Source organism: Garra rufa, chromosome 1 (assembly GCF_049309525.1).
Source record: "Garra rufa chromosome 1, GarRuf1.0, whole genome shotgun sequence".
Classification (NCBI taxonomy): Eukaryota; Metazoa; Chordata; class Actinopteri; order Cypriniformes; family Cyprinidae; genus Garra; species Garra rufa.
The window spans coordinates 74,775,553-74,801,309 of NC_133361.1; the positions used below are offsets into that span (position 1 = coordinate 74,775,553).

Genomic DNA, 25,757 nt, shown 5'->3' on the forward strand with positions numbered 1-25,757 from the left:
GGTCCTTTGCTGGTTTATGGTGGTATTTTGCTGGTTAATGCTGGTCCTTTGCTGGTTTATGCTGGTTTTAGCTGGTTTATGCTGGCCCTTTGCTGGTTAATGCTGGTATTTTGCTGGTTTATGCTGGTCTTTTGCTGGTATTTTGCTGGTTTGTGCTGGTCCTCTGCTGGTTTATGGTGGTATTTTGCTTGTTAATGCTGGTATTTCGCTGGTCTTTTGCTGGTTAATGCTGGTATTTTGCTGTTTTATGCTGGTCCTTTGCTGGTTTATGGTGGTATTTTGCTTGTTAATGCTGGTATTTTGCTGGTATTTTGCTGGTTTATGCTGGTATTTTGCTGGTCTTTTGCTGGTTAATGCTGGCATTTTGCTGGTTTATGCTGGTCCTTTGCTGGTTTACGGTGGTATTTTGCTTGTTAATGCTGGTCCTTAGCTGGTTTATGCTGGTCCTTTGCTGGTTTATGCTGGTCCTTTGCTGGTTAATGCAGGTATTATGCTGGTTTATGCTGGTCCTTTGCTGGTTTACGTTGGTATTTTGCTTGTTAATGCTGGTCCTTAGCTGGTTTATGCTGGTCCTTTGCTGGTTAATGCTGGTCCTTTGCTGGTTTATGCTGGTCCTTTGCTGGTTTATGCTGGTATTTAGCTGTTTAATGCTGGTATTTTGCTGTTTTATGCTGGTCCTTGATCATAAACCAGCAAAGGACCGGCAAAAACCAGCAAAAGATCGGCATAAACCAGCAAAAAACCAGCAAAAGACCGGCATAAACCAGCAAAGGACTGGCAAAAACCAACAAAAGACCGGCAAAAACCAGCAAAGGAGCGGCATAAACCAGCAAAGGACCGGCATGAACCAGCAAAGGACCGGCATGAACCAGCAAAAGATCGGCATAAACCAGCAAAGGACCAGCAAAAACCAGCAAAGGACCGGCATAAACCAGCAAAGGACCAGCATAAACCAGCTAAAACCAACACCCCAGCACCAATATATATTCTAACATTCTAACAGCTGTTTTATCTGTATTGCATTTATAATCAATTTGTAAATCATTAAGCTAGCATAAAGGTAATAAAACAATATAGTTTAAGCAAAGTCATATAAAATCTGCTGCATGCTGCCTGTCATTGGCTAAATTGTTAATTACGTGTGAATTACTGAATACATAAAAACAGTATAAAAGCATCACCTTTGCAACATTCTTGTAAATATATGCACATACAGCAGACACATCTCTAACACTCTAGCTATAGCCTTAAGAATGAGAGCAACAATGGCACCAAATGCCGCAGGTTTCAGTGCAACAGAACCGGTCTCCTCTGAATTCACCATTCTTCAGAATGAAACTAAAGAGCTGACTTGTCCTTTATTCACAGACCTACTGCAGGAACTTGGAGCAACAAAAGAGAGATTACAAGCCACAGAGACGCGACTCAACGCTCTGGAAATCAGTCAGCAGGAGCTGATGTCTAAACTTAGTAACAGTGAAGCTCAGATTGAGGAAATCAAAATGGGAAAGCAAGGTGAGACTGATGTCTATGAAGACCTAAGACACTGGCACACAATTGGTGGAGGATTTACTTAGAAATTGTGAAATCTACAAGTGATTTCTCTGTGAAATTTGTTTCCAAGAAATGGTATCAAATGAAATAAAAACAGTCTAGGGTGATATCTATATTTATGATATGTTCCCTTCAGACAGACCAAAGGTGGCATTTTCTGCTGCATTAGGAGTAAATGGTTTCTTTGGACCAGTTAATGTAGATTCAACATTGGCTTACAAGGATGTCTGCATTAACGTTGGTATTGTTCATCCACACTGCTGAAGACAATATGAACACACTTGTATAATCAATGAGATCTGTATCTCAATCTTTAACAGGGATTTTCACAGCACCACTGCGAGGAGTTTACTATTTCAGTTTCTTCTACCATTGTGGAACTGCAAGTGAAACAGTGCTGACCTTGTATAGAAATGAAATGAAAGAAGCAGCAGCAGGACAACACAAGAGTAATGGTGTTCCAGCGAATGGAGGAAATAGCTTAACGCTGCTGTTGGATAAAGGAGATCAAGTCTATATCAAACTAGGAAAGGACTCATGGATCTGGGATAAAGAGAATGTCACATTGTTCAGTGGTTTTAATAAATTAGCACAGCCATTGTCACAGTCCTGTCTGTTCATCTGGTCTCCCCCTGTCATTTTGTCATTTTTGGTTTCACCCTCATCAGCCTGTCATCCCCATCACCTGTGTTTAATTAGTCATCTGTGTCACCTGTGTGTAATCATCTAGTCACCCTTTAAAAGTCTGTTTGTATCTTCAGTTCATGTCGGTCTTTAACGTTGGATGTCGTGTGTGTAAGTGTTCCTGCCTGATCCTGCCTGTTCCTGCATTGTTCTTCTTGAAGTATTATATAAAATATATTGTTAATTGTTAATCTTGTCTCTCGTCTCGTCTCGTCCTGCACACAACCCTGACAGAAAGACCGACCCAAAACAGTTCACGACGTCTTCCCCTGCGTTTCTTTTCCGTTTTTTGAATCAGTGTTTGTTTTATTTTTTTTTCCCTTATGAATATCCCTGCTGTCCGCATCATCCTGCTGGAGCAGGGGAACCGCTCTCTCGAGGACCACATAAGTGACTTTATGTACCTCGCGCCGATGACGCATTACCCGGACCGCTGCCTGTGCACGTTCTTCCGTGCAGGACTTAACATCGCCACTAAAGCGCAGCTGTCCGGGGAGGGTCCTCGAGAGAGCCTCGCCGGTTACATCGAGTGGGTGCTGGTGTCCAGCAGAGCTTCGTTGACCGCGAAGGATGACACCAGCCCCACTCCAGACCCAGAGCCCAGCCAAACATCACCCCGACATGCAGAGTATGAGCCCGCATTCACCGCGGACGGAGAGCCTGAGCCCGGAGCGGCCACAGTATGGACTGCCGATGGGATCAAAACCTCCGACCAAGAGCGTGAGCCGACCTCTACATCTGCGACGGTGGAGTGCTGCGTGGAGCAAGAGAGGGCGGTAGAGAGCCCTGCCCACTGCACCACCACTGGGGGTGAGCTTGAGCAACACTCTGGGGATTTAATAGACTTCTTCTCAGAAACACTGGCCTGCCTGAACTTCCCACCCACCCGCCCTCTTCTGCCTAATCATGGATCCCCGCTGGTTCCGTCCAGCCATCCTGAATCCCCGCTGGTTCCGTCCAGCCATCCTGAGTCTCCGCTGGTTCCGTCCAGCCGTCCTGAATCTCCGCTGGTCCCGTCCAGCCGTCCTGAATCTCCGCTGGTCCCGTCCAGCCGTCCTGAATCTCCGCTGGTCCCGTCCAGCCGTCCTGAATCTCCGCTGGTCCCGTCCAGCCGTCCTGAATCTCCGCTGGTTCCGTCCAGTCATCCTGAATCTCCGCTGGTTCCGTCCAGCCATCCTGAATCTCTGCTGGTTCCATCCAGCATTCCAGAAACCCCGCTGTCACCTGTCAGTCCCCCTGCTCACCCTCAGTCCTCCATCTGTGCAGTGGGCTCGCCGCAGGTCTGCCAGCTTCCATCGGCGTCTCGGCTGGAGGATCCCTCATCTCCACCTCCAGCCTCAGAGTCCAGAACTCCGCCTCGGCCCTCCGACCCTCCGGCTCCACCACGGCTCTCAGCTCCCTCATCTTCAGCGTCGCCCGTCGGCCCACCAGCTCCACCAGGCTTCCTCGTCCCTCCGGCTCCGCCTTGGTCGGTTGTCGTCCCGCCATCGCCTACGGACTCTACTCCTCTGGCTACGCCTCGTCGCTCCGTCCCATCGGCTCCGTTGGGCTCCTCCCTCCCCCCGGCTCCACCTCAGTCCTCTGTCGCTCCGGCTCCACCGCGGCCCTCTGGATCTCCGCCTCCGCCTTGGTCGCCAGAGCCTCTGGCTCCGCCTTGGCCCTCCGGATCCTCGGTGTCGCCCAGGATCTTCGGCTCTCCGTCTCCGCCTCGGGCTCATCCTTCACCTGCTCTGCCTCTGTCGGTCGGACCCCTGGAGTCGTCAGCCCATCCTCCACCATGGCTCCTCCCTCCGTCGGCTCCACTATGGATCTTCATGGCTGTGGCCTGGGTCTTGCTCTGTGCCTCCTGCTCCGGGTCCCTCCTGTTTCTTCCCTGGCTCCTCCCACCTTCGTCGCCCCCCTGGACTCTGTTGACTTTGTTTGTTGTCCCCCTCCAGGGGTGCCGTCCTCCGCCAAAGCCTCCTCCCATATGGACTCTGTTTTTTTTCGCTCCCCTTCTCTTTTTTTTTGTTGTTCCCCACGGCGCGAGGACGCGCCTTTTCGGAGGGGGGTGTAATGTCACAGTCCTGTCTGTTCATCTGGTCTCCCCCTGTCATTTTGTCATTTTTGGTTTCACCCTCATCAGCCTGTCATCCCCATCACCTGTGTTTAATTAGTCATCTGTGTCACCTGTGTGTAATCATCTAGTCACCCTTTAAAAGTCTGTTTGTATCTTCAGTTCATGTCGGTCTTTAACGTTGGATGTCGTGTGTGTAAGTGTTCCTGCCTGATCCTGCCTGTTCCTGCATTGTTCTTCTTGAAGTATTATATAAAATATATTGTTAATTGTTAATCTTGTCTCTCGTCTCGTCTCGTCCTGCACACAACCCTGACAGCCATTCAGTCGTCAAACTCTTTCGGTTAATTTTTTTTTTCTCTTTAAAGATATATTATTAATTCCCATCAGTTGTAGTTCTTTGAACATCTGATGTCTTTCCCTTTCATATGCCACACATGTTAAAAAGAAAAAACGTTTTTGGTAATCCACATTTATCACAGAAGCCTGTTTCATGTTTCCCTATTATATGCAGATTTTTATTTAATACTACATGTCCTATTCTTAAACTAGATAAAATGACATCCTTTCTTCTGTTTCCATAACTTGCTTTCTCTTTACCGACAAATTCATAGCTTTCACCCATTTCCCCTTCCGGCGTTTGTGTATTCTACACCATTCACAAGTCATAATCCAATTGGAGATATCTTTACTTCGTCATTTTTAAAGATATCCACAAATACACTTGTAGATATCTGTAAATAATGTACTACTAGTCGAATTTCAGTTGTATACATCTTGAATTGGAATTCTTCCCAGTCGAAACCTATTTAAATATATCTGCAATTTAATTCTGGATATCTCAATCAGATTTTCGACTAGGAGGATCTTTCTTTGGAGATGTCCGCATTCAGCTTTGTGACTAGGAAGAATTTGAATGTAGATATCTAGAATTAACATTGCCTAGTCAAAATTATTTGATAGATATCTTAATTGTGTACTCAAAGCACCGCCTTAAACATATGGTCTTCGAGGAGTGCGCCAAAATCTCAGAACGGCCTGACCTGCTTTTCAGGTAATAAAATAATTTCTGTAAAAGTAAACTATGTAGGTTTACACTGTAATTGTAGCTGCATTATTTGCAAATCACAGGCTTGTTTCGTGTTCATGGCAATGATTTCCTTGTTATACTTCGTTCGTAATAAAAAAATGAATTTGTGAGTGTGCAGACACGAAGAAACAGTGAACAAAAGTCATTTTTGCCATTCCTGGTGGTGTAGTTACTGATTAAATTAAACGCATCTGTTTGGACGTTGTGTTTTTGCAACAGATATGTCAGTGACTACCTACAAATGTTAATGCAACAAAGACCTGTTGTAAAGTGAAAGCCTGAAGTGCCTATGCAAACACTCATAGGAGCGTTTAAGAAGCAGACAGCTATCAGAGGGACAATTTTCAATCTTGGTGGGCATTAAAGTGTTTTAAATACTGGAAAAAAATCCTTTTAAAAACAGGACTTGTTGTTAACCAAACTTGGTAGTGAGCTGTATTAAACATGATCTCTTATATACAGTATAGGATTAGCTGATGAGCTGTTGACAGAGCAGACAAAGGACGGAAGATAGCAAAAGTGCATGCAAATAGCGTGAAAGACCTCAAAAAAAGCAATTGGAAAGAGCAGGCTCTATATAGCCCCTAATCCAAGGGCCAGATTTACTGACATTTTGCTCCAACACAACCCTTCTTTGGCATAACAAAACCTGTGCTCATCAATGTGCCAGTACAGTATTTTCCAAAATCAGTGCATTGTGTTCTCATGCTAATTTGTCCTGTTTAGTAAATCTGGGCCTAAATAATCAAATGAACAAGCCATTTCTTTAAGACATGTTCAGTTGAATTGGCCTTTAATTTTACCTTAATATAAATCATATGTTTCTGCACAGGGCACATTTAATGTTAGGTAAGAGTTCAAGTAAATTCCTTACCGTTCAGTGAGTCTTTGTCATTTTTCTTGTCTTCTCCAATACTACAGCACTTGAAACCTCCTTCAACGCTGAGACTACAGAATCTGTAAACCTGCATGTGAGGGAAGTTATTTTTGATGTTGTCAATGGTTGTAACTATTAATGACTTGTGACTCACAGTTTTACTTTATTTCCTTCAGGAGTGGCGAGCTATACGTTCCCAGCAAGATGAAGAATATAATGCTATAAATATATATATATATATAACAAGAATATAATGGATTAACCAAGACATCACCTCCCTTGTGGTCAAGATTTATGGATTTTACCTGATATCAGTTTTTTAAAAAGTAGATGTTTTGATGAGGTTTTTGTGAAATATAAATAAAAGGAACAATAGTAGTTAAAAGTCTATTAATGGCTGGTTTAGCTGAGCCATCCATAAACTAAACAAGCCCTGAAAATTGGTAAAGGAGCACATAAACTTAATTTTGAATAATATTAGATAAATAGTTGCATTTGATAGATTAAACTTCTGATTTCAATGGCTTGTAAAATGTGTTTTGACCAGTTTGGCTGGAGTTTTTATAGTGTTTACACTGTTCTGACCAGCAGGGGTCAAGCACATTTCAAGCACATCAAAACAGTGAATCATTTTGTGAAGCAATTGGTTAAACGAATCGAAACTTTTTAGTTAACTTCAATATGATTCATGTTGAAATCACTTAATTTGATTATATTTAAAGATTAAGGGCAGCAACTTAAGTTTTTAAGTAGAAATAAATTAATTAATTAAATAGAGTAATTAAAGTGTACCTTAGGAGATAAAGTGGGACCTACAGGCATGAGAGATCAACCTGCTTCTACTGTTAGACTCCAAAAACATAATGCCCAGAGGAAAAACTGATCACAGAGACTCAAATATTTGTTGTCACTTATTTCCTACATACTACTGATTTCAGCTCATCTGCCTGGATCCCTCACATCCAAGCCATCTTGAACTCTTACCATCTGGCTGGCGATAAACCTCTTTCTGATTCTGATAAATAAAGTTCTTTTTGGACATAAAATCAAATATGTCCATTTTTTAACCCTCATTTCTGACCCTCAGTCTAAAACGAGCTGTTTTAAAGGAGCAGGTCCATTAAGGCTTGAGTAATCGGCCGCTGTTATGGTGCGTTCATTTTTAAATGGTTGCAGAAACATTTCCAAATGTGTTTTGTATTGTAGGCCTTGACTCATCAGGCACAACAAATCTACTTACTTCAAGACTTTTACTCAAGTCTAACTGGTATTGGTGACTTGTAACTTGTCATTTTTACAGTAAGGTATCTGTACTTCTACTCAAGTATGGCTTTCAGGTACTCTTTACACCTCTGCTTACTGATAATAGAAACAAATAAAAAAAACTTTTCTGTCTAATAATATTTCATTTGTTAATTTCCAGATTGGTTAAGTCCCACACAAATGTATTACTCATATTGAGGTCATAAACCATGGCTTTCTGAATAAAGCATTTCACTTAATTCATCCCTTTTTTCTGTACAGCAGTGGACGACTATTATTTTTATGCACAGAAGTAAGGAAGAAAATCAAATAAAGCTGGTTATCCATTTCCCCATGTAAAAAAAAAGGTATTATTAAAGTACAAATGAAGGCATATTTCTCGTTCCTGCTTGTTTTATTTAAACTTATAATGTAAGAAACGTAAATGCCCTTTACGATGATTGACAGCGGCATGAACCAATCAGCATGAGTTGAGAAAACGAAAGTAAAACTGAGAACGTAAAAGAGGAAGAGGAAAAGGAAAAACGGCAGAGAAAATAGCGCAAGAAGAAGGCAAAAACACAAAACCTTAAGCAATTGCTCCCAACATCACACACAAGCAGAAGGAGCTACAGATATAATCTGAGGTGAGTGTTTTCTACCGTTGTTTTCATGTGGGGGTGTCACTTTGAGATATCCGGAGGCATCGCAAATATGGATGCTGAGTAAAGAGAATTTCCTCGAAAGGGACTTTGTTTTTTATAAAACGATTAGTTTTGTTAAATGTTAAATGTAACCTACATTTTTGTATTTTTACATCACTATGGTGCAAGATAATCCTATTTAAATCAATGTGATAAACGAGTTCATTCAAAAGTAGTGAGAAATGTCCCCACAAGGTCCAAATTTGCTGGTATTACGATCCTTGTGGCAGGAATCTGTTCAAGAATAGAGTTCACCATAAACATCCTATTTAAATACCAATAACTTATATGCTTTAATCCATGTTTTATGATAAACATGACTCAATATAATAAAATTGCGACTATAGTTTTCTAAAAAAAAAAAAAAAAAAAAACATATTTGTGGCCATTATTGGAATTGAAAAGGTTAGAATAAACACGAAACACATGTGAGTTAGTCGGCTGCTCTCGAATCTGTGGTTTTCATTAACACATGAATCTTGAGAACTGTTTAACATATCCCACTAAGTCTGAAAAAAATAATTAATCTACACAGCATGAAGATATGAAAAACCATAGCTATTCTTCAAGACTGCTGATTAATGTCATTTTTGTAAGAGGAAGGTCCTTTCCTGGGAAGGTAACTAAATTTGAGTTAAGTATTAATACACTGATTTTTCCTCTGGGTATAATTTGATTGATTTGAAGTGAATCGAAGCATCTGTAGCGTTTGGAGTCAGGACGACTGGAGTGAGGATCCAAATGCAAGCTTTATTAAACAGGCTATCAAAAGAACAATCCAAAGAGAAATCCGAAACAAGGCTAATAACAATCAGCAAAACAGAGGGGGAAGGGAGAGGCTTTTATATCAAAACACTAGGGGTCACATGACAAAACTAACCAATGAGAACAGGACACTCTGCCCTCTGGAGGAGTCCAGCTGGTGACCGTGACACAATCGAAGTTTACAGAGAGAGAAAGTATAGGATACAAATGTAACTGGATTTTTATTAATATTTTGATTATGCTGTAAACGGCAATTTACAAAACCTAGGCTGGTTTTAGCTGGGTTTTTTTCAGCAGGGACAATAACGCTTCTTCTTTTTTTTTTTTATTAAGCTAGAGATATGGCTTTAGAAACTGCACAACGGACTCAACCAGATGTCCCTGACCACTACCAGGATGTGGAAGAGTTTCCACCAGCTCTGGGGTAAATCTGTATAGAAATGATGCTCTGTTATTTATTGTGTGTAAATGATTGTTCTAATTATTCTGTACTTCCGTTGTATGCGATTGATATGGATCAGCTATTTGATGACTTCATGTTAAATGACTAAATAAATGATTGTTCTGATCTGTCATATAGCATTTTAGGACTTAACCAAATCTCAATTGATCATGCGGGACCAGGGGCCTCATTTATAAAACTTTCTTACGCACTGATTTGATCTTAGAGTGTTCGTACGATCAAATCCACGTCAAAGTACAGATTTATAAAAACCGTCTTTGACGTGTGTAGGAGCATTAAACTTGTTGTTATTTTTCTTATTGGTTAATCACTGTCACGAGGGTTCACTGGTGATCACTTCCGTTTTCTATATCTTATGTGGCGGTTCATTTGTTTGTATGATTGGCGAGTAGTGGGGCCAACTTTCTGTTGACCGTATTGCTTATTGTTTTGGTATTTTTTTTGTATCTGTTTGTCTTCGTGTGTTTCATTTAAAATAAATCAATGCAAGCAAAACTTAGCAAAGATACTCTTTAATACGGACAGCAAACGAGTCACGGAGGATCCCACTATCTTGCCTGTATGTGGCGATTGGACGCCGCTTCATTAGTCAACAGAAAGCGGCGCTTGTTATCAAGAAACTCCGTTTATATGCTGTATTGGAACGCAGCTGTGGATTGTAGGAGGCAACGGACACGAGAAGCACAGCACTTGGACCGGTATGTGAAACAGATTATTATTTATCTGCTTGCTGGCTTGTCTATTGGAGACACTGTGTTGGTTGTGCTGGCTGTGTAGCGCGCTGCTACATATTTGAATCAACTGCATTCCTTTGGAAACGCGGCGTTTACGTCATGTCTGTTACATGCAGTGATGGGATTCGCGCAGTTGATTGCGAGTGATTTAAATGGATTGCTGTGAAAGCTGAATGTAAAGTTGAAGTTTTGATGAGAGAAAATGGATGAAGACGAGGCTGATGTGGTTGTCGAGAGTATAAGGGAGCGTAAGCTTACAGCAAAGGCGTGGGAATTAAAAGTTGAATCGTTACAAAGGGATCGCAAATCCAAAGTGAATAAAATAAAGAATTTGATTGGTTCAATGAAAGATCTGATGCAAAATGGTGAAAATGCACCTAAGGTTTATTCTTTACTGGAGACATTAAAACTTCTGAGAGATGATGCCACCTTGTTGCATGAAAGTGTGATTCCTTTACTTCCTGTTGAGGAGCAAACTAAGCAAAACGAATGGTATGGCTCAGTTTCACGGTTCAACAAAGGTTTTATTGAAGATGTGGAAAAATGGCTGCTTGATCTTGAATTCTTCAAGAAAACTGTGTCTGCTCCAGCTTTAGCATTGTCTGATCAAATGAATGAATGCTTGGTGTTACCTCAGTCTGCTATAGATGCAACACCGATGAAGACCATGTCTGTTGCTGAAAATTCATCTTCTTTACATGATCAATTGCCTGCTGTTACATCCTCTGATTGTGCAAATTCACAAAGAACTCTGACTCAAAGTGAAGAGTGCAATGCATTGCCTTCTGATCATTTTACGGATGACATTAAGCCAACTGATAGCATTTCCAACACATGCAGTAAAAAGTCTGGTAATAGGAGCTCTTCTTCAGGTTCTCGATCTGGTAGATCATCTACATCTTCTGCTCGTCTTCAAGTGGAAGCTGAAATGGCAGCTTTGTTAGCCCGCCAGCAAATGCTGCAAAGGAAGCATGAGGTGGAAGAAGAGGAGGACCGCTTAAGAAAGAAGAAAGAACAAATTGACCTTCAAACTCAAATAGCTGTGTCTATGGCTAAGGTTAATGTGTACAGAGCTGCTATATCAGACCCAAGTGTGCATCTGGAAATTAGTGAATCAAGAAAGAAAAGTGACAAAATGAGTTCCTCCAATGTGATGGCAACAGCATCAGTTCAAGTTAATGCACCTGTTAAGTCTCGGTCTGTCAGTAATTCAACAAGGGATGTGGATGTAAAGAATACTCAGCCTCACTCTCTGCAACAACCAAGTTCCAGTTCTATAACACCATTACAGTTAAGTGCATCATTCAGTGGACAGCAATTCTCTAACCGTGGTGGTGATGTACCTGCTTTAAGGCAATCGTTATCTGATGATGAACAAGGAAATATGGTGCGTCTTATGGAGAGACAAAATGAAATTACTGCTATGTTGGTACAACAATGCAATACTTCATTACTTCCTCACAGAGATATTCTGCCTTTCGATGGAGATCCCTTGCAGTATCAATCTTTCATACGCTCATTCGAGGAGGTTGTGGAGAAAAGGGCAAATAATTATGGTGACTGTTTCTATTTTCTGGAGCATTATACTCGAGGTCAACCTAGAGAACTCGTCAAAAGTTGTCAGCATATGGCTTCCACACAGGGCTATTTGAAAGCCAAGGCCTTACTTAAGGAACATTTTGGAAATGAACTTAAAATATCGTCTGCCTATATGGACAAAGTGCTTTCTTGGAAGGCTATAAGACCTGAAGATACTAGGGCTTTGCAGGATTATCATCTTTTCCTTAGAGCCTGTTGTAATGCCATGGATGATGTGTGTTACATGAAAGAGTTAAACTTGGCTACTAACATGCAAACTATTCTTTCCAAGTTGCCCTTTAAGCTCAGAGATAAATGGAGAGCAGTGGCATGTGAGCTGCAGGAAAAACGGAATGCGCAGGCAGTATTTAAGGATATTGTGGATTTTGTAGAGAAGCAGGTAAAAATTGCTACCGATCCTGTGTTCGGAAACATTTTGGAGGCTCCTTTATCTGTCAGTCGAAATCCGTATCGTTCTAAGATGAAGGGCAGTAGTTTTGCTACCACCGTTACTGTGACTGGTACTGAAGATGCTAAGGAAACCAACAAGCCAAGTTTGGCCTGTCTTTGTTGTGGTGATGAACATTTCTTAAATTCATGCACTGTGTTGGCCAAAAGGTCCCATAAAGAAAAGCTGGAATTCTTGAAAAAGAAAAGAGTCTGTTTTGGTTGTTTGGGTACAGGCCATATTAGTCGAGATTGTAAGAAGCGGATTACATGCAGAGTGTGCGGCTCTAAACACCCCAGTATTCTTCATATTTTTCGACAAGATAAAACCGTCGAACCAAAGCAAGCAATAGGCAATGCCCTGATCTCAGTTCAGTCAAACAGTCTTACTGGGGCCGGTGAAGATGCTTGTGCCTTGTCCATTCTTCCAGTGTGTGTTAAAACTAAGAATGGAACCAAGATTGTGGAGACTTATGCCTTTTTAGATCCAGGCAGTTCATCAACTTTCTGTACTGAAAGTCTCATGAATAAACTCAATCTGTCTGGCAAAAGGTTGAATATTCTGCTTAAAACCATGAATCAAGACAAACTGACTTCCAGTTATGTTCTCAAAGATTTAGAAGTTGCTGGATTGGATCAGACACATTATTGTTACTTGCCTGAAGTGTATACTCAGAAAAGCATGCCAGTATCTAAGGCTAACATTCCCACACAGAGCGATCTTGTTCGCTGGCCTTATTTAAATCATGTAACTTTGCCCTTAATTGAAGCTGGAGTTGAGCTCTTGATTGGAGCCAATGTGCCAGAGGCACTGGAGCCATGGCAAGTTGTTCGTGGTCAAAGGAATGGACCATATGCGGTTAAAACCATACTTGGATGGACGGTGAATGGACCTCTTAAAGGAATGGAAAAAGATGGAACTTTTTGTAATGACCAGCCTCAGGTGACTGTGAACAGGATATCTGTCTCAAAATTGGATGAGCTTTGGAAACAACAGTTTAGGACTGATTTCCCTGAAACTGCTCAGGATGAACTGGTTGCAATGTCTAAAGAAGATATTCAGTTCATGGATATAGTGTCTCAGTCTGTAAAACTAAGAGATGGCCATTATTGTATTGGTTTACCGCTTAGGAGAAAAGATGTGGTCCTGCCAAACAACCGAATAGTTGCAGAACAGAGAGCTTTAAACCTGCAAAGGAAATTCTGGAAAGATTCTGCATTTCATGTAGATTATACCGCCTTTATGGAGGATGTGATTTCCAAAGGATATGCAGAAAAGGTACCTGAAAAGGAACTTAAGAGGCATGATGGTCGTGTGTGGTATATACCCCATCACGGGGTTTACCATCCAAAGAAGAAAAAGATCAGAGTTGTATTTGACTGTAGTGCTTCTTTTCAGGGAGAATCATTAAATGGACATCTCCTTCAGGGACCAGACCTAACAAGCACTTTATTAGGTGTTCTTACTAGATTTCGAATGGAGCCTGTTGCCTTAATGGCTGATATCGAGTCTATGTTCTATCAGGTGAAGGTTCCTGCAGAAGATTCTGACCTGTTGAGGTTTCTGTGGTGGTCAAAAGGCGACTTGAGTAAAGACCTGGATGAATTTAGAATGGTTGTGCACCTATTTGGAGCTTCTTCGTCCCCAAGTTGCTCTAATTATGCACTTAAAAAATGTGCAGATGACCATGGAGCCATGTTTAACCAGAGGACAGTAGAGGTTGTCCAGAGTCACTTTTATGTGGATGATTGTCTTTCTTCTGTGCCTACGGAGTCTGATGCTATTCAGCTATATAAAGAACTAAAGGCAATGTGTGCTAAAGGTGGGTTTCACTTAACCAAATGGATGAGCAACAGTCGTGTGGTGTTGAATGCGATACCAGAAGAAGATAGAGTGAAAGAAGTCAAAGATCTTGATTTGAATCATGACATGCTTCCAGTAGAAAGAGTACTCGGTGTACAGTGGTGTGCTGAATCTGATACCTTCAAATTCAAGATAGTAATCAAAGAAAGACCATTTACAAGAAGAGGGATACTTTCAGTGATCAGTGCCATATATGATCCCCTTGGTTTTTTGGCTCCAGTAGTTCTTTCTGCAAAGAGGATCCTTCAAGATCTTTGCAGAGAAGGGGTTGGATGGGACAGTGCTATACCCATTAAATATGTACAGAGATGGACAAATTGGCTCAAGGATCTGCATGGCTTGGAGAAATTTGAGATGAAAAGATGTCTGAAGCCTGTAGAGTTTGGAGAGATCACTGTAGCTCATTTACATCATTTCTCGGATGCCAGCGAGGAAGGTTATGGCGTTGTGTCATATTTGCTTTTACATAATGGTCGGAACATGGTGCATTCTGCCTTTTTGATGGGTAAAGCCCGAGTGGCACCAGTGAAATCTATCACTATTCCTCGTATGGAACTGACAGCTGCCACTTTGGCCAGTCGAATGGACCAACTGTGGAAAAGAGACCTGAAAATGAAATTACAAGATTCAGTGTTCTGGACTGACAGCACTGCTGTGCTGAAATATATCCAAAATGAGTCCTCCAGATTCAAGTGTTTTGTTGCTAATCGAGTGTCTGAGATCTTGAAAACATCCAAAACTACTCAGTGGAGACACACAAATTCTGCCAACAATCCCGCTGACTTCGCCTCAAGAGGCTTGAAGGTAGATCTATTCCTTAAAGAACAGATGTGGACTTCTGGCCCTCCCTTTCTTACTAGGCCACCGGAGGAGTGGCCAAGTAGCCCAACTGACTTGGGAAAAAGTTTGGTTCAGGATCCAGAAATTAAACAAGAAGTGGTTGTTAATACACTGCTGGTTCAAACTCAGGAGGGATGTGGCACTGTAACACAGCTTGTCAATTACTATTCATCATGGACACGTTTGAAGAAGGCAGTGGCCTGGATTCTGAGGCTGAAGAAAATTCTTCTATCCCTGAGTAAAAGGAGAAAACAGCTGAGGGAATCTCTCGTTTGCACTGAACCAAATCAGTCACTGAAAGATATCATTAATGAATCCATGCGTAAATTCCGATCTAGTATCGGGGACGGTTACCTTTCAGTAGATGAGTTAGAAGAAAGTGAAATGGCGATCATACGCTTTTCCCAAAAGATGAGGTTCCCAGAGGAACTGATATCTTTACAAAGAGGTGAGATAGTAAAGCGGAGCAGTCCTTTGTATTGTCTTAACCCAACACTTGATGCAGGCGTCATAAGAATGTACGGACGTTTGGATAACGCAGTTATGCCTGAAGAATCGAAGCACCCAGTGATACTGCCAAAGGATTTGTATGTTTCTGAGCTACTTATAAGACATATTCATGAAGAAGTTGGACACAGCGGACGAAATTATATGTTGGCTAGACTACGTCAAAAATATTGGATCCTGGGAGCAAGTTCAGCCATACGTAGAGTTTTGTCCAGATGTGTGATTTGTAAAAGACTTCAAGGAACAGCAGGCTGCCAGCAGATGGCGAACTTACCTTTAAGCAGAGTATTACCAGATGAACCACCATTTACTCGAGTTGGAGTGGATTGTTTCGGTCCATTTGAGATAAAACGTGGAAGAACTACTGTGAAGCGATATGGAGTCATTTTCACTTGTTTGTCCATCAGAGCTGTACACATTGAAGTGTTGACAACATTGGACACAGACTCTTTCATTAATTCTTTACGACGGTTTATAGCACGTCGTGGTCAAGTGTCAGAGTTGCGTTCTGATAATGGAACCAATTTCGTAGGAGCTGAACGAGAGTTGAGAGAAGCTATACAAAACTGGAACCACAATAGGATCAGTGATGTTCTAATCCAAAAGGGTATTAGATGGATTTTTAACCCTCCTACAGGATCTCATCACGGAGGTGTATGGGAGCGGATGATTCGATCAGTGAAGAGGATTATGAATTCAGTCCTGAGAGGGCAGAGTTTAACTGAAGAGGGTCTCCATACACTTTTATGTGAAGTGGAGTCCATTATTAATGGCCGTCCTCTCACTAGATCATCAATGGATCCCAACGATTTAGAAGCTATAACACCCAATCATCTGTTGCTGTTAAAGACTCAACCTTCTTTACCTCCAAGTTTGTTTCAGAATGAAGATCTTTATGCACGACGTAGATGGCGACAAGTACAGTACATGGCCGACCTGTTTTGGAGGAGGTGGGTAAAGGAATATCTACCTCAGCTACAGGAACGACAGAAATGGCTTGTGAAGAAAAGGAACTTTCAAGTTGGAGATGTTGTACTTGTTGTCAATGACACTGCCCCTCGGAACTCATGGTTAATGGGTAAAATCATTCAAACTATACCAGACAAAAGAGGTTTGATCCGCCAAGTAAGGATTAAGACAAGGTATAATTGCTTGGACAGACCGGTCACCAAGATTTGCTTACTACTTGAAGCTGAAGAAGATTTATAATTGATTTCTTTTTTTTTTCTTTTTTGAGCGCTCAATGACTTACTGACGTACTGATGAGGACATAATGACTGACTTGTATACAGATTCTTTTGAATTTTTTGGTCTGACTCTTTTTGACCCTTTTTTGAGACTTTTCTAAGAAGAAATATGGACATTTTTTATTATGGACTGATTAATTGATGGACATGTATTTATAATATGAATTTGTATATTTTGTATGTTTATGGTTGTTGATTTATGGTTGATGATTATTACTTTTTCTTTATATGTAATAATCATGGGGCCGGAATGTAGGAGCATTAAACTTGTTGTTATTTTTCTTATTGGTTAATCACTGTCACGAGGGTTCACTGGTGATCACTTCCGTTTTCTATATCTTATGTGGCGGTTCATTTGTTTGTATGATTGGCGAGTAGTGGGGCCAACTTTCTGTTGACCGTATTGCTTATTGTTTTGGTATTTTTTTTTGTATCTGTCTTCGTGTGTTTCATTTAAAATAAATCAATGCAAGCAAAACTTAGCAAAGATACTCTTTAATACGGACAGCAAACGAGTCACGGAGGATCCCACTATCTTGCCTGTATGTGGCGATTGGACGCCGCTTCAACGTGGAAAAGTACTTATCTCCACGTCAGATTCCAGCTTGGCGTACGACCGCTTCCTTGTGGTAATGCCTGGTATTGCAGATAGTTCAGCCTTACTATAATTTGATTTCTTGCACTCCTTTTTACTTGCCATTGTCACAGAGTTTTTGCTTTAGGAATGAGCTCATTTTATATGTTAATTAATTAAGCAGGGGCTTTTCGACGGTGGAACATTCAGCTGCACACAATTCCACGATCATTTGTGATTTATAACCGAATGACTGGCGTACGCATGGATTTCGTGGTACGTTCGTTTTCTCTGAATCGCTCTTACGATCAAATCAGAAAAGTTCTTAGATAAAATCAAGGATGGTTTCTACACAAGTCTTTATAAATGAGGCCCCAGGTCCAGACCCCACTTTTCGCAGATTAATTTGCCAATTTACACATTAAAGCTATATAAAACCACAAGATGAAGAAATAAACAGAACTCAATTCATTATTCACACACCCAACGTCTTCCTCCGTTTAAGAAACATAGGAATATTTGAAAGAAATCAAGGCTAAAGAGTTCATGTTCCTCAACTAATAAATGAAACAATACACAATGATGAAAAAGTAAATGAAAACGGGGAACGCCTGCAATTTCAAGTCTAAGAGTTCAACAAGAGCTATTAGTACAATTCTTTTTTACAACTGAGATCAATGTTACATGAATAAACATTAACTCATGTTCAGAGCCCAAAACTGTGTTAATGCATTTCAATTTTTTTTTTTTTTTTTTTTTTTTTTTTTTTGCTTGATCTCAGTGCAATGATTTAGATTTTCTTTTTGGATAAAAACACGAAGGAAAGCGAAGAGTCCGGTTTTAAGTTGGTGTTTAGATTTCTTAACTAGAAGAGAGTGTTACAGTCATTTTTGTAAGAGTTTTGTGCTTTTATCAAACCAAAACCCACATGTTGTTTTCAAATGCAGTGAAATATTTATGTCTACCGCGGGTGAAGAAGACATAGTGTGGATTGGGTTCATGGACATCGTTCCCGTCATCGGGACGGTAAAAGAGGCAGTGGAGCTGGTGTTGGCTCTGTATGAAGGGAATGAAGCAGTGGTAAAGGAGAAAGAGAAGGCCATTGAAAACATTCTGAAAGAGCCTTTAAAAAAACACGTAAGTCATATGAAAATATTACATATTCAAAGACTGACAGATAGTAAAGCAAATTCCCCTAATATTCCCAAAAAAACGTTTAATACAAACAAAATCCTAGTACACTCCTGTTGTTATCAGAGATCAGCTGGAAATATTTTTTTTTAGAAATGATTTATGATTTTATGGATGTGATTGATTTTAAGAATGTAATTGTCTTTTATGAGGTGGATCATTTTTCTACAGCAGCATGGTCCATCATGTGCTATTCTTTACATAATGTATAAATATGGTATCTCACAGGGCATCTATAGATTTAATTTTAATATTTGATCTTTCCGTATTTAGAAGTCGACTGATAAACCAGCAGCTGAACGTCCTCAAGATGGGAGAGGTGCATATAATTTCTACTCTTCCCGCTGCTCTAAAGTGAAATGAAATTCTAATTTAGAGTTAAATCGTTGCAAGGAACAATATATATATATATATTTTTTTTTTTTTTCTACAGCGGTCAGAAAGGAAACGATAACTGAATATGCGATGAAAGGTTCCAAAGGGGGAACAAAACCTCCAACTTCCACTCAGCAGAAAGAGAAAAGAGTGGAGGCTATTAAAGAAGCGTTAAAAAAGATCCATATCATCGATCCAAACTTCAAGGGTGACCTGGAGGAAGAACTGAAAAAAGTCGAAAAGAGGTCGAAAAGAGGTGAACATGTTTTCAACAATGACATTCTTAAATTTCATTTCAAAGTGCTGACTGACTTTATACAGAGTCATAAAATGTATAATCTACTAGGATATAATAAGCAGGCAATGGATACATTAGGCAAACACACACTTTCCCGAAGCACAGCAGGGATATTGAGACAAAAATGGTGGTTCACTTTGGAGAGGATGAGCCCTACGTGAATACGAATGCAGTGATGTATGGTATATGTTGCAGAGCACTGCGTAATGCTTTGTTAGTTGTGCTGCGGTGCATAAACCCAGATGACGTGACAGAAGAGAAGAGAAAAGGGGTGAATGATGTCATAGATAATATGAATAACCTTCAAATCTATGTGGACCATCTGGCAAAGGAAAAGTGGATAGGCAATAGAGAGACTAATCGGACCCGGGTTGAAAAGGTTAGACAGGAAGTTGCCAAAATGTATAACACAGATCGTGGGTTAGATTGGTGCAGACGCATTCTGGAAGAAGTTGCACCTTTGTTTGGAAATAGACAGTGAGTTTAATTCTTCTGTTCTGGGGTTGCCAGGTTTCCTTTCTAAACGTCCAGCTCAACTACATCCTTAAATCCCACAGACCTGAAACTAGCCTAAAAGTTTAGACACTGGATTGTTTTCTTTCCAACAAAAGTGGTGCACACACATTTTTAAATGTGCAATATTTCCAACACAATTAGGGTCAGAGTTTTGTCATCCATTGCCTGTTACGGCTGATATCCTCTCCATAATCTTGTTTTTCCTCTCCCAACCAATGCAAAAATAGCTCCGTAAATTTTCTATACATTACACTTTCCCTTTGTTTGCCATAGCCAGTGGTTTTCTCGGAAATGTGTTAGCTTTAATTCTGATTAGTTGCTTTAAAACAAAATCTTGCCCTGGACTTGCTTTTTCTACCACAACCTTGTTCTGAAACTGAAAAATCCAACGAAACGATCCATTTTACTTACAAAAAAATGCTAATTTCCAGCATTAAGATTAATGCGCTCAGCAAAATATCTGTAACTAAAATGCAGTGTTTTCAAATTACGTCCAAAATGTAATACATTATATATTACAAGTTACTGTCGTTTGAAATAATTAGTCTCTAAATTGTAATGTTACTTTTGAGTCACTTTCACCATGATATCCACAGAAATAGGACAAGGCGTCATAAAATGCCAAAATGTAGTTTATTACTGCTCATTCTGCATCCAGTGGAGGGTGGTAGGTCTAATTAGCATAAACTACTTATAAAATACTCATAAAGCATCTATTCTAGATGACCATATTCTACATCCATAATCCTACCCAATACCTAATCTTAACAACTACCTTACGAACTATTAAAATGAACTGACCCACATTTATTACATTCATAAATAACACCTGTAAATAAAGCGAAATGTTATAATGTACAAACAATAAACACAATAGCTACCTAGCCTATGTGAGATGTGAGATTCACAATGTCTTTTCAAGGAAAACGAAATGAAATGAAAATGAAATTACTCATATAGCCAGAAGATGGCAGCAGAGGATCATTCATTGGTTGCAGCTGCCATTTCAAGACGTCTTGTTTTTCGATTGATTATAAAATTACTAGTATAATAAATTGTAGTACTTTTACTGCACTAAAGTGTATATAGTATAGCAAGTGCAGAAATCATTAAATAATAATAATAATAATAATAAGCTCAGACACAGACAGCCTATAAGGGTGAATTATTTAAATATATATAGTTCACTGCAAATTAAAGGAGAACTCCGGTGTGATTTTGACCTAAAGTGTATTGAATCATGATACCGAGTGTAAACGTACCTTGCATATCTCATCTCGTCTTGTCCACTGCTGTCCGAAATCTGGGGTCAGTTAGCCGATGCTCACAACAGCTTGTCAATGCTATTCAATAGGGCATCGAAGGAGCCATGTAAATAAATCACTGTTTTACGCCATTTACGAGGCACAACGTAGCTCCACACTTCATTGGTAGACTTCCAAGGGCCCTGACATTTAAAACGCGACATTGAGAACTTAGAAAAAGCACCGGTAGTTTATTTACAAGTAGATTTATACAGACATCTTCCACCAGGAACAGAGCGGTCGCCGCCATCTTAAATGTAGTCACGATAAGTCGAGTGTCGATCACCAAGGAAATGTATCAGCTTATCAACGTATAAGGCTGTAGTTTCCTTGGTGATCGACACTCGACTTATCGTGACTACATTTAAGATGGCGGCGACCGCTCTGTTCCTGGTGGAAGATGTCTGTATAAATCTACTTGTAAATAAACTACCGGTGCTTTTTCTAAGTTCTCAATGACTCGTTTTAAATGTCAGGGCCCTTGGAAGTCTACCAATGAAGTCTGGAGCTACTTTGTGCCTCGTAAATGGCGTAAAACAGTGATTTATTTACATGGCTCCTTCGATGCCCTATTGAATAGCATTGACAAGCTGTTGTGAGCATCGGCTAACTGACCCCAGATTTCGGACAGCAGTGGACAAGACGAGATGAGATATGCAAGGTACGTTTACACTCGGTATCATGATTCAATACACTTTAGGTCAAAATCACACCGGAGTTCTCCTTTAAATAAGTTAAATATGAACGGTATAAGAATTAAATAATGCACTCTATGAATTTGAACTATAAATATAATAACTACATATTTTAAGCTTTAACTTGAACTGTAAAAGCTATTAAATAGCCTATATTTAACAACACAACCTTGTTACTGCTGTAGTTTTGTTACTCTGAATATCAAGAAAGTAATCCGTGCATATGGTCAATTAGGGTAAAGCGAAACCGAAAGCAAACTGCATTTTTCTCACGCAGCCTACCTCTCTCATTCGGCATGAATCCAATGAAATGTGTCCATATTCGCAATGTATTTGAATGCTAAATTATGTAGGCCGAACCAGGCTTTGTAGGCTACTTAATGCGCGTTAAGACATCCTCGTCTCATGACCAAATATGTGTTTGTCCCGAGCTCAGGGATTGTATTACGCCATACGCACTATTTTATGCACTGCACGGATTGTATTATGCAATATGCACTATTTTATGCACTGCATGGATTGTATCACGCAATATGCTTAATTTTAATTTGCCAGTGTATCTATATGTTTGTTGACTGTATTTCATTCTGATAATGAACAGACTGCAACGTTTGCAATGCTATGTGTGTGCGCGAGGCACCAAACTCTAAAGACTCTAAATATGTTTGAGCTTTGTTAAGAAAAACAACATGTTTGGATATTTGGGTATGAGTTTATATTACAGATGAATACATTATTATTCGACTTCATAGCACAGCTTATAACTTATTACACAGACATCCTTACTGGTATTGTAAACTATCTTAAATTTTTTGATATTTTACCATTAAGCCTACTGTAATTATTTGATTACTGTTACAAACTCATTTTGTTTGGCAATAAATCTCATTGTGATCTGTTATATTGAATTGTTAAATTGAAATGCAAAATTCCTGGAAAGCATGTGGAGCTGCATTTACATGTATGGAACAAATTGCATGGAAAATGTATAAAATAAAATAAAGTGACTACTAACAGCCTACAGTGCCTTTAATTATTATTTTTAATTATTATTGTCACAAATGTCATTGAACAAGCGCTGAGCATCTTAAATAACATCCACGAACCACAAATACAACATTAGCCACATAAAGAGGGCAAATCCAGGGCGCACAGCTTTCTCACAGGTATGACGTTTATTTTAAGACAAATCTATTTGAATTTTTATTGTATGAATTTGAATTATTGACAAGTGTCATTTAACAAAACAGAATATTGGGTGGCATTTAACATACACTGACCAAAATCATAAACGCAGCACTTTTGATTTTGCCCCCATTTTTCTTGAGCTGAACACAAACTTCTTAGATTTTTTCTATGTACACAAAAGGCCTATTTCTGTCAAAAATTGTTCGCAGATCTGTCCTAATCTGTGTAATCCATCAATATTCTGATTAGACAGCATGATTATTGCACAGGTGTGCCTTAGGATGGCCACTCTAAAATGTGCAGTTTTATCACACAGCACAATGCCACCCCTGCTGAAAATAACAGCTAAAACCCACCAAGAATGGTTTTAGCTGGTCAGCAGGCTGGTTTTAGACGGGTTTTGTCCATTTTTCCAGCCTGGCCAGGCTGGGAGACCAGGTTAAATCAGCTACTTCCAGCTTAAACCATCTAAGACCAGCCAACCAGCCTAGGCTGGTTTTAGCTGGAGTGTTTTTTTCCAGCAGGGACCTTCTTTTCTAATGCAGATATGGGGGAATCCACACACCCACCAAGTCCATACAATTGGTAGCAGTTTTTTTCAGCAGGGTGGGCACAGTGATTTGCATAAACACCGCCTCCAAAGCAAGACATTTTGATGTGCATGACCCCTGCTGGTCAGAACAGTGTAAACACAATAAAAACTCCAGCCAAAAACACATTTTACAAGCCATTGAAATCAGAAGTATAATCTATCAAATGCAACTATTTATCTAATATTATTCAATATTAAGTTTATGTGCTCCTTCTCCAATTTTTCAGGGCTTGTTTGGTTTATGGATGGCTCAGCTAAACAGGCCATTAAGAGACTTTTAACTACTATTGTACATTTTAATTATATTATACAAAAAACCTCATTAAAACATCTGTACGTTTTAAAAAACTGATAAGACATCAGGTAAAAACCATAAACCTTGACCACAAGGGAGGTGATGTCCTGGTTAATCCACATAATTCATGCCATCCCAGAAATCATTGCCTCACAGCAAATTTTGAAATGTTTTGAAAGCGTTATAATGCAATGAAGCCTCTTAAAAAGTTTTGCTCCTAAGCACTAATTTAAAACAACAGATTCATAAAAATGTTTTATGAAAGCAGTGTTTCAAAGGCGTCCATCACTACTTTCTTCTTTTGTTTAATGGTGATTTCTTAGGGTGTGTTCACACTTGTCATGTTCGGTTTGATTAAAATGAACTCTGGTGCAATTGCTCTGTTAGTGTGGTTCATTTGAGTAATTGTGAACGCTGCTATACGAACCGTGGTGCGCACCAAACAAGTGGTCCGAGGCCACGCAAAAGATGGGTCTCAGTCCGCTTTAAAATGAACTCTGGTGCAGTTCGAATGAAATGTGAACGTGACACTGACCAAATACTTTTCAACAAACCAAAAACTGAAAGTAATGACAAGATGCAATGCTATGCAACATGATTTCACGAAGGGAACAAGTGATATCTCCAAAGCAAAATGAGTAGAGGGCAAACATGGAGCAACGAAGAGGTGAAGTGCCTTTTATGAGCTCACAGATGGTAAAAATCAAATTATATAAAAGCAAAAGTCCAGCAGGGAGCATTAGGTGTAGTCGTCTTAAAGCAATAAATAGAAGACAGAACAAGTAAACCTGTAATTTTTGACTCACCATAGACAGTTACACTGAATCTGTAGGTGTATGTGTTCTCTTTCTTGCTCCCGATGGTCATTTCATAAAGTCCAGAGTCTGTGGTTCTGCTGTTTGTGATGTTCAGCGATCAAGCGTCAGTCTTTTTCTGAATCTCCCATCAGGAACATTATCATATGTGGAGAAGTTTCCAGCCTCTTTATTTCTGGTGAAATGTAGAAATGTCCTGTAGAGAAGTCTTTATCAACTAAGATGAAAACTGCTCCAGCCTGTCAGAATGTCCGTTGGGGGTTGTACTTAATTTCCTTTTATTTTTTCTTTTCTAAACCACAGTGTTGTGTCATGTTTACAGGAGCAGTGTGTCATCACAGTAATGATACCGTTTTGATTTGCCCTCTCCCACTCTGGTTTGCACAAAAAAAATTTTGTGCAAAAAATAAAGTAAAATAACTTATAAGCTAAGCAGGAGTTTGAACAGTATGACAGGAGAAGCTCAGTTTCTTGGTTTGTTGATTTGAATAAAGCTGAAAATATATATTCAAAAAAAGGGTTCTCTAGAAGTCTTTCTAAAAACCTTGATTAGTCCACTATTAATTTGACTATAAATGGAGAAAGTTCAATACTGCTGCTGCTCTTATGCTGAAATCTTCATTTTCATATTAAGTGTCAAACACCATCGTTAAAACAATGTTGAGTCAATGTTGATGTGTCAACGATAATTGCATTGAAATAACGGTAACACTTTACAACAATGTTAATTAGTTAACACGAACTAAGAATGAACAGTACTAAAAAATCTACCTAAACCAACCACTCACTTACTCTCCATACTCTTTATTCCTCCTGTGTACCAGGCGTTCCAGGACGTCTTCAGTAAGGTCGCTGCAACCCATTTTCCACCTCACCGACCATGGGACTGTGCCATAGACCTGCTGCCTGGAGCCAAACTTCCTAAGGGAAGAGTGTATCCTCTGTTGATTCTGGAGAGAGCTGCCATGGAGGAGTACATCCAGGAAGCGTTTCAACAGGGGTTTATCCATCCGTTCACCTTACCCGCAGTGACAAGCTTCTTCTTCGTGGCCAAGAAGGATGGGGGTCTGAGACCCTATATCGACTACGGGTACTCAAAGAACAAATGCTTAAGTTCACTCACCCACTTCCTCTGGTCCCGGAGGAGTTGTGAGGTGCCAAGCTGGATCTCTGGAGCGCCTACAACCTGATCCGGATCCGTAGGGGTGACGAATGGAAGGCTGCCTTTATAACACCTTCTGGCCACAAGAGTACCTGGTGCT

The 25,757-nt window shown here is 40.0% G+C and overlaps 1 protein-coding gene across 1 annotated transcript; it reads left to right on the forward strand.

Moving 5' to 3' along the window:
- Positions 1–1,265: 1,265 nt before the first annotated feature.
- On the forward strand, positions 1,266–9,400 carry LOC141319975 (complement C1q tumor necrosis factor-related protein 3-like). The gene is made up of 4 exons (XM_073833283.1): positions 1,266–1,515; positions 1,691–1,795; positions 1,851–2,129; positions 9,306–9,400. Exons 1-4 carry the CDS (start codon positions 1,266–1,268, stop codon positions 9,398–9,400), a joined length of 729 nt encoding a protein of 242 aa, XP_073689384.1.
- The last annotated feature ends 16,357 nt before the right edge of the window (positions 9,401–25,757 follow it).